The sequence below is a fragment of the Xenia sp. Carnegie-2017 genome, unplaced genomic scaffold (assembly GCF_021976095.1).
Source record: "Xenia sp. Carnegie-2017 unplaced genomic scaffold, XeniaSp_v1 HiC_scaffold_19, whole genome shotgun sequence".
In the NCBI taxonomy this organism is placed as follows: Eukaryota; Metazoa; Cnidaria; class Anthozoa; order Malacalcyonacea; family Xeniidae; genus Xenia; species Xenia sp. Carnegie-2017.
The window spans coordinates 5564670-5574101 of record NW_025813481.1 but is presented as its reverse complement, the minus strand read 5'-3'; the positions used below and the strand labels follow the sequence as shown (position 1 = coordinate 5574101).

At 35.1% G+C, this 9432-nt stretch overlaps 1 protein-coding gene across 2 annotated transcripts in view; it reads right to left on the bottom strand.

Moving 5' to 3' along the window:
* Positions 1-442: 442 nt before the first annotated feature.
* LOC124438887 (A disintegrin and metalloproteinase with thrombospondin motifs 3-like) overlaps positions 443-9432 on the bottom strand; it is a 24302-nt gene continuing 15312 nt past the window's right edge. Inside the window, exons 1-25 of one of the 2 annotated variants that reach the window (XM_046989093.1) lie at positions 9214-9379; positions 7990-8339; positions 7020-7194; positions 6852-6940; positions 6221-6428; positions 5968-6119; positions 5786-5869; positions 5570-5700; positions 5477-5496; positions 5285-5393; positions 4174-4317; positions 3949-4090; positions 3399-3512; positions 3173-3327; positions 3013-3076; positions 2677-2932; positions 2351-2601; positions 2156-2258; positions 1957-2087; positions 1677-1797; positions 1516-1596; positions 1258-1442; positions 941-1187; positions 654-780; positions 443-570 (exon numbers count right to left, since the gene is read on the bottom strand). In XM_046989093.1, the coding sequence (XP_046845049.1) occupies positions 474-570; positions 654-780; positions 941-1187; positions 1258-1442; positions 1516-1596; positions 1677-1797; positions 1957-2087; positions 2156-2258; positions 2351-2601; positions 2677-2932; positions 3013-3076; positions 3173-3327; positions 3399-3512; positions 3949-4090; positions 4174-4317; positions 5285-5393; positions 5477-5496; positions 5570-5700; positions 5786-5869; positions 5968-6119; positions 6221-6428; positions 6852-6940; positions 7020-7194; positions 7990-8339; positions 9214-9223 (3546 nt within the window). In that variant the 5' untranslated portion in view covers positions 9224-9379 and the 3' untranslated portion in view covers positions 443-473. Of the gene's footprint in view, positions 571-653; positions 781-940; positions 1188-1257; positions 1443-1515; positions 1597-1676; positions 1798-1956; positions 2088-2155; positions 2259-2350; positions 2602-2676; positions 2933-3012; positions 3077-3172; positions 3328-3398; positions 3513-3948; positions 4091-4173; positions 4318-5284; positions 5394-5476; positions 5497-5569; positions 5701-5785; positions 5870-5967; positions 6120-6220; positions 6429-6851; positions 6941-7019; positions 7195-7989; positions 8340-9213; positions 9380-9432 lie in introns of those variants that run through there. The other variant, XM_046989092.1, reaches the window with a different exon arrangement.

Sequence of the window (9432 nt, the reverse complement as noted above, 5' to 3'; positions counted from 1 at the left end):
GGTTGCTCATGTTTACTACAGCGATTTGCTGGTTGGCCTGTTTCATTTGAACAAAATACACGTCGCTTCTGTATACCCACGCCACATGTAACAGAACACTTTGTAAAAAGAAAACAAAACTTCAGTAAATTACTTCAATATTCGTGTTGTGGTCAACATAAAACCTTTGAGATGATTTTTAAACCGTTATCTGTGCGATTTTGGCCTAAACTGCATTTAAAGAACCCAAAAAGACTCGATGTTACATTAAGCCTCTCTAATATATCGCCTAAAAGTTTCAAGTTAGCAAGCATCTCAATTGCAAAATCTGTTTTATTTAACATAGTATATTCTGCTTACATGTATTTAAAGGAAATATTTCTGGTAAACATTACCTCGCCCCATTCTTCTTTCTTCCACACTGGCCTACAACGTCCCTTGAACATCTTTCAATTTTACGTGGTTTTTGTTTACACTTTCGATCCTTCACCGTTCTATTGACGGAAACCTTTACATGTGACATTTCGCGTTCTTATCCCAAAGGAACAAGTCTTTGAGCATGCGCTCCACGAACCAGTTACCCAGACAAATCTATAGAGGTGAGTTACATTTTAGTTTGCCAGAATGAACAGACATCGCGCGATCTATATCTTGTTCTTCAAAAACATACGAACCTTTTTGTACAAGGAAAAGTGTTACAGTGTCTGAACGTTTTCGTCTTGTTGACTTTTATATGATGACAAAATGCCCAGGGTTTTCGAACGTCACCAACCATGCAACGATGAACCAAATACTTTTTACCTGTCATAGAGGAATTATAGTTTCTGAGTTTGCATTACCACTTGAACTTTCCCACTTTCCTTCTCATACGCCTAAGTTGCATCTCTGCACCAACTTCTACGTTAAACTTTATGACAACGACTTATAATGAAGAATGAGAAAGATAATATTCAGTACCAACCCCTTCCACAAGTTTTACTGCACGTTGTCCATGTATTTAAAACCTCCCAGCGAGTGAGATTCTTTATTTCTGTTTTCGATGTCGTTTGAAGTTTTGGCAACACCGTGTGCTGTGTATTGTTGCTGTCAATGTTACTTTCTTTTGCAGTAGTTTCAAGTTTTGTTACAATTTTTGCTTGTTTTACATCGTGCGTTGTATAAAATTCGTATGTCACTTTCACTGGCGAATAGACGCCTTTCCTTTTAGCCTAGGTTGAAAATCCTTTAGATAATAAACACAAAGTTGTGGATATTGTTAAATCAACATAAAATGAGTACCTTTATATTTAAAACAATCTCTTGTTGAACTTTTCCAATTGATTTGATGATTTCGTCGCCAAATTCTCTTGTATAAACATACTGGGTCCCTCCACCGTTATAAATTGCTGGTTTTGCCTCTTTATCGTTTCCATTTATAACATGTGTCAATCTTCCTCTTTCTTTGGGATCCCTTACACTTAACACTAACAAAATGCCCACATTGTAATTATTGCTTGATTGTTTTCTGCTTCAGTTTTTCTTGTATTTTAAACTCACCAAGCAGTTGATTGGGATTTGATCGTTTTTGCACATTTACGTTTGACGATCCTTCTGGGATATTTAAAAATATCTCCATGTCTATTGCAAAAAATAATACATTTATAAAAAAGGATATTTTCTTATCTTTTTAAACTATTTATGCTATCTTATGAGTTAACCTTGTTTTGGAGTGTATGAAATATTTCCTGTGTTTATTGAGCACGTTGAGCCATTTCCATTACATATGTTACAATTATCGAATATCTTGCGAGAATCCAATACTTGGTCACAACCAACTTTCTAAATATTTGAAAAGATATTAAATTTTATTTCATCATACGACCTCGCTGATTGTGGTGTTGAACATTGAATTTCAGATGATGTATTCTATTTCATGGCAATTTTACGTAATTTTGAAATTTATCTACAATTGCATATTTATATTTAAACATTCCGTACCCTACAAACTCCGTTGATGCATATATTGTTTGGTGAATTGTCCGAGCAGCGAATGCCATCTCTAACATGATTGTTCATAATAATTTTCTTTCTTGAACCTTCTGTGACGCATGATACAACGCAAGGATTCACTTGATTTGAATGGAAAATAAAGATTTAGGATGAATAGACAAATGTTGAGGAACATATAACATTGCACCTTTATCTGCGTTATTCTTGTTGCAAAGACCAACTTTAAAGGTGATATCATCCAATGCCATGTCACTTGTGTATGTATCCTTACGAGTTCCTTCGATTATGATCTGGAATACATTAAGTGCATCTCCACTGAATATGTGACGCAGAACATTGCAATAGTTACTCTCTCATAATCATTCTTTGAGTCAAAACGTACATTGTATAAACTCTCCTCTTTGATGTCGACCTGTGCTAGAAACCATTCATCTCCTTTGTTCGTATCTTGAGTCCACAATACTTTACGACCATGATTATTACTAATTAAGACTTGTAAAGTACCCATTCCTTTACCAAACATATGATAGTAAAAGGAGAGACAACCTCGTTTTACTCCAAGATCGGGACTGGCTATAGCGGCTTTGTTGTTCTTTTTTGCTGGACTCGATGTCTCGTAATAGATGTATTGGCCTGATAGAACCAAAAAATACTTCCTTGAGAAATATTCGTTTTTATACATACCAGTTTTGTCATACAAATATTTACCATTCCTGGACTTAGTTGTGTGATCTACTGACGGTCCTGTTCGCGATGTTCGTGTCCTGCCTCTATTTAATGTCCAATCGCGTTGGTCATCTCGTTTTAGGTTTTTCCACATACACAAACCTCTTTCAAATGTACAGTTCAGATTCACCAAAGTCTCGTCGTAGAAAGCCCATGGTCTGCGATCATTTTTTTCTCCAATACTTATACATTGATCCTTCATTTCTTCATCTCGTAAGGGTTGCCGTTCTATGCAATTCTGAAGATTTGATGATTATCAAACAATAATACATAGCTTTTGTTTCCTACTACTGGAGCCTTCGAAAAGCAAATAATTACCTTAAGTTTGCAAACTTTGTGATCGGTTGATTTTCCTGTGCAACTTTTACCACCGTGCTGCGGACTGAAATATATATAAAGATTTTATTTCTATTGCTTCTTACTCCCGTAGTTGCAATTCTATAAATAAACCTTCTCCTTTTTTACAAAATGTACTTACGCTGGGCTGTCACATGACCTCTTGCGTATGCGAACACCTGTTCCACATGTCCGAGAGCATGGACCCCAGTTTTTCCAATCACCCCATTTGCCATGAACTGGTTTCTGATCATTTATTTGCTCCGTTCGTCGGACACAACGACTGTTGACACACCACTTAATGAGCAGACATTCAGTTAAATTGCGCATCACAAGATAATGATGGATCTTCAGGTATCAATACTTACCCTTTTGTGACCACATTTAGTACCATTTAAAGCAGGTGATCTCATACTCTTACAAAGATGAGAATAAGGTGATGGCATGTTACACCACAGTACTTGACAGGGATCGCGGTAAAACTATCGGGTATAATATAAGATGATGGAATATAATATAAGATGATGGAATGTAATATAAGATGATGGAATATAATGTAAGATGATGGAATATAATGTAAGATGATGGAATATAATGTAAGATGATGGAATATAATGTAAGATGATGGAATATAACACAAGATGATGGAATATAATATAAGATGATGGAATATCATATAAGATGATGGAATATCATATAAGATGATGGAATATAATATAAGATGATGGAATATAATATAAGATGATGGAATATAATATATAATATAAGATGATTAGAGGTGCGTATGTTTTAAGGTGATAAGGTGTATTGAAAGAGTGAGGGGTATAATGTAAGATAATGACAAATATTTTTGAAGATGAGCAAATTAAAAAATTGACAAAATTTAGAAAATTTTAGTTCAAAGTGCAAAGTACATACAGCTGTACAAAATTTGTATCCTTTTCCAAAGTCAAAAAGACATTGATCATCTGTTGTGTAATGTACTCCCGGATACTTATGCAAGAATGGCAAATCTTCTTTATATTTATCGCCAGGTTTATCATTTAAACATTGAAAGTTCCTTCGAAAGAAATCATATCAACTTTATCCAGTGTTTTCTAAAGATGAAATCTGTCCATATGTATGTCATATATGGGAAAATACCTCAAACTTGCCACCAACGCCTTACGACTACAAGATGACCACAGGAAACGATTTAATCGTGATTGAACTATATCTGCCATAATGCTACCATGTCTTTTCACTGATGAACATCTGTTTTTTACTCCATCGTGTTCCATACCTAGTCTGAAGGAAAATAGTTGAATGATACAATGCTCGAATTTTTTTATGCATAGCATACACTTCTACGTATATAGCTCGCGATTGGATAGCTTACACGTCTGTATAGCTAGTTATTGCATTGATAACTTACTCTTCTCTAGAGCTAGGTATTGCATTGATAACTTACTCTTCTCTATAGCTAGTTATTGCATGGATAACTTACTCTTCTCTAGAGCTAGTTATTGCCTGGATAGCTTACTCTTCTATAGCAAGTATCATTATATCGTAGACTTCTATAGCAAGTTACAGTGTAGCGTAGACTTCTATAGCAAGTTACAGTGTAGCGTAGACTTCTATAGCAAGTTTCAATTGAGCGTAGACTTCTATAACAAGTTACAGTATTCCGTAGACTTATATAGCAAGTTACAGTATTGCGTAGACTTCTATAGCAAGTTACAGTATTGCGTAGACTTCTATAGCAAGTTACAGTGTAGCGTAGACTTCTATAGCAAGTTACAGTATTGCGTAGACTTCTATAGCAAGTTACAGTGTAGCGTAGACTTCTATAGCAAGTTACAGTATTGCGTAGACTTCTATAGCAAGTTACAGTGTAGCGTAGACTTCTATAGCAAGTTACAGTATTGCGTAGACTTCTATAGCAAGTTACAGTGTAGCGTAGACTTCTATAGCAAGTTACAGTATTGCGTAGACTTCTATAGCAAGTTACAGTGTAGCGTAGACTTCTATAGCAAGTTACAGTGTAGCGTAGACTTCTATAGCAAGTTACAGTGTAGCGTAGACTTATATAGCAAGTTACAGTATAGCGTAGACTTCTATAGCAAGTTACAGTGTAACGTAGACTTCTATAGCCGGTTTCAATACATCATGCACTTCTCTAGTGCTAAACTATTCCCACACCTTGTTTGGTCTTTACAATAACATTGTATTTGTATTGAGAGTAGTTTGAAAGATAAAAGATTGAATCACTTACGAATGACCGGTCTCATGAGCTATGATGAATGAAGATGGAAAACCATCTTCTAGATTGAGAGTACAACTTTGTACAGGATGACACATGCCATAAACAGGGGCGTAGCCCGCTAAAAAAGATTCGCACAGTTTTAGCACGATGTTGAAAATCAACGAAGAAAACTCGTGAATTATGTCAAAGAAATGTTTCTACCTGCTGTACCGAACTTTCGTCTACAAGAAAGAAGGATTACCATATTGTAATAAAACGGAGCGAAACTTTTAATGTTAAATTGAGGAAAACTACCTTGTCAAGTAGGTAGCATGATCATGAAACTTTGGATCGTCATCTGTTCGACCTTCTCTAATTTTGTGCATAAAATCACATGCAGACAAAAGACTCTTGCCCGGATTATTTTTGTAAAACCTCACGCCTTTCTGAGAATTAAAAGTTAAGAGAAGAATATGAGCCGTAAGGTGAACATCGATCTTTGTGGAAAATAAAATCGTCCTAACGACTTACCGGTTTTTTATGTAGGAGAACGATGCGGACAAGAACATAATTAATATCGAATCCAATTGACTTGTGTTTGAAAATATAAGAGACCTTGTGATACAAAAATATCGATGAATGAAAGTTTCCATAAAATCGTTTTAAATGAAATTTAACTGCTGTGTGCATGAAGAATAATGAGTTTAACTTACCACATTCATAAGAGCAAGAATGTAACGTGCAACTTTGTCTTTGCCATGAAATTTCACCACAGATTTATCTGCAACGGCCATTGATTCAATGTATTTCACTCCAATTTTCCTGCGAATTTCTTCTTCACTTGTAGGAGTTAGCTTCAGACCCCCTAAATTGAGAAAGGACAAAGTTTGGTGTTTCATATTGCTTCGTTGCTTCGTAAGTGACAATCGTAACATACAATTGTAGCATGAAAGTGTAGAAACTAACTTGGTAAAGTAATGTAAACATTTGTTCTCCTTGATTGTTTATTCTTCCTTGGAATGTATTGTCTCCTGTTACCAATCAAAAGTTGTTTCCCTGTATCTTCATCAACTGCAAGCCATCTATGTGCCGTGAAAGTGTTCACCTTTCGTGATGTCCCCGGCATCAACGTTGCAAAATACATTCTCTTTTTTCTTGCATCCACCCACATCAACTACAAAAATATAAAGTTCTCGAAATTTTACAACAAAAAAGAAAAGCTTCTCAGGAGTGTCCTTGCAACAACACCTGGCATAGTTGTTAAATGTTTTTAAATAGACTGTGCTTTACATTTCAATGGATTCTGTGCTCTACATGTCTTGGATGTGCTCTACCTTTCAACGGATTCTGTGCTCTACATGTCTTGGATGTGCTCTACCTTTCAACGGATTCTGTGCTCTGCCTGTTTTGGATGTGCTCTACGTTTCAACGGATTCTGTGCTCTACATGTGTAGAATGTTCTCTACCTTTCAAGGATTAATATTCTTTCGTCTACCTGTCTAATTCATTCACACTCTCGAACTTCTATTACACAAACTTACTGTATTGCTGTACTGATCATAAAATAATGTTTTATGAATTCAAATTCACTCTATACCTTAACTATTCGTCCGCTTCTGTTGATGAATGTTAAATAACTGTAGTGAATTTTCGTACGTGGTCTTGGAGATCGTCTGTTAGCTGGTTCTGAAAATTAATTTAAATGGGGTCGTCAGCGACATCATAATTTCAAGCTTTTCATACAGAACAGCAAGGGAAGACTTACCAATTCTTGTGCTAAAATCTAAAGCGTCCAATCCCATGTTATTCTTTGATAAATGACTGTGTTTATAAATAAGATGAGGGCGACCAGTTTTGTTCAATAGTGATTTATCCACAAAAGAATCATTGAGAAGTGGTTCAATAAACAACATGTCATTGTCGATGTTGATAACTCCTTGCTGAAAAATAAACCAAAAACCTTTCATAAGATCTTTTCCAAATGGCAAGGTTTTTGCCAGTTTTTATCATACTCTTTGCTTAAAAAGAGACTATAAGATTTTATGAGAAACTTGCTAATTGCAGAATGGCTGAATTTGTCATGAAAATCAAAAATTTACTTCATTTCAAAGATGCAATGTATTTTAGATAGCTAGCATTTTCATCTTTAATGTATCAAATAAAGTTTGTAGCAATAATTCTTCTCTAGGAAGGAAAAAAATTTTATTTAAAAAACATTTAAAATGGTAAAATTTTATTGGTTGAATTTTGAGTAATTAATATCTTCATTATATCACTGGGCAAGATCCCATATAACAGTTGTGGAAACATCTCCCACAAAATGGAGTACAATCTAAGGTGCTGTATGCTGCTTGCATTAACCTTTGTTACTGGTAAAATCATCGCTAATATTGAACTCTCTGTGATATCATCTCTCTCCTAAATTTTACAGGTCAATAATTAACATTTTATACCAAAGACTATTTCAATGCCCATAATAACTAATGTATTCATATCCACTTGTTTAGTCGTACCTAACTAAAGGCATTTCTAGAAAAAAACGTTATCCTTTTCTTGAAATTACGGACAAACAAAGTGATGAATAGAACAGCTGAAAACAGTCTTAAAGTTATTCAAAGAATAGTTTCTTAAAAACTATGGCCTCACCAACCCTATTTCTAACTCTGATAACTCGCTATCCTGCTTAACTTCTCTACTCTTTTCGTTTGTATCGTAAGTCTTGCTAAAATACTCACCAATCCATCACAGTCACTGACAGCCACTTGATGCTTCTGAGGGATGGTTTCACCAATCAGATAGCAATGTTCATTCATTTTTACACTTTGCCCTTTCTTGTCGCCATAGTAATGTTCAACTTCAAAGTTCGGCCCAAAAAGATCTTCATTTATTCGTAATTTCATGTTGTAGGTCTCGCCATTTGCTTTGAAGTTATAATGAAAAAATTCCTTTTCATATGCAACATTTATTGCTCTCCTACGTCTTGGTCTGCTTTCTCCGTCAGATAGAAATCCCAAATGGATTTTTTCACTATCTGTGATGGTTGGAAAGTCGATGTCATAACTTTGTAGATTTTTAATTAGCAGACCTGAAAGAGAAAGTTTGTGGTTGCATAAAATGTATTTATTCTTTCAATAACTAAGCTCATACTGTGTGTAATGAAGTATTGATCTTTATCAACTATCCATATGGGGTCGAGCCCCAACATTCATGCATTAATTGTATTAATGGTTATTCTCGTATTCTGTCTGCACAGCAAAACCATGCAATTGTTAGTAATACTTGTGGTATTCGTTACAAAAGCGAATTGGAAAAAAATATTAAAATGGAACATCATTTGGTGGTGGCTTCTTTGCCCGAGTATGTACTCGTAAATCTGAAAATTCATTTGTTCAATGGGAATGAATTCATTTGTTGAAGCTATTGTTGGTCCTCATGATTACAGTTCCCATTCCATTTGTTTGTTTTTTATCATATGAATTGTTAAGAATCCTATCTTTCTTCGGGTATTTATCATCTTGAGTCTTCTCGACTAGATGGCGTCATGAAGGCACTATATACACTAATTACACAATTAAACAGGGTTTTAAACAGTAAGACGCTTCCTTATTTAAAACTGACCACCAAAATAGCGACCATCGCAAATATACTTTGCTCTGGCATAGATTGCAATACATTCAATCAGCCTGATATTACTTCTAGCCCATCACTACAGCATAATGTGATGAACAAATATTATTTTAGTTTTTCATCTGTTATAAATAATCCGACAATTTACGATTAGAAAGAAGCTGTCGTTGACTCATTAATAACGGGTCATGTTGTCTCTGATATCAAAAACATCTCAACACAATTTAATACCTCGGGAATCTGAGTTTTGTATCGTGCAATCATCGAGTTATAGGTAATATGGAATTCACTTTAAATTACGTTTGCAAATGAAATTAGAAAGGTTGCTTTACTGTACACCATTGAACGTTGTGTGCGACATCTGTTATTGGCGGACTCTCCCACTGTTATATAGCATCTGCCTTCCGGCCATGTCCGACATCGTTGGATGATAAAGATAGGACTTTAAAAGCCTTGCAAATATGTTCTATTGTTATTTGAATTATATCCTTGTCCCCAGCGGAAAGAAATAAACTGTTGTGAAAGCAGACGTAAGCTAGAAAAAGAGCGAT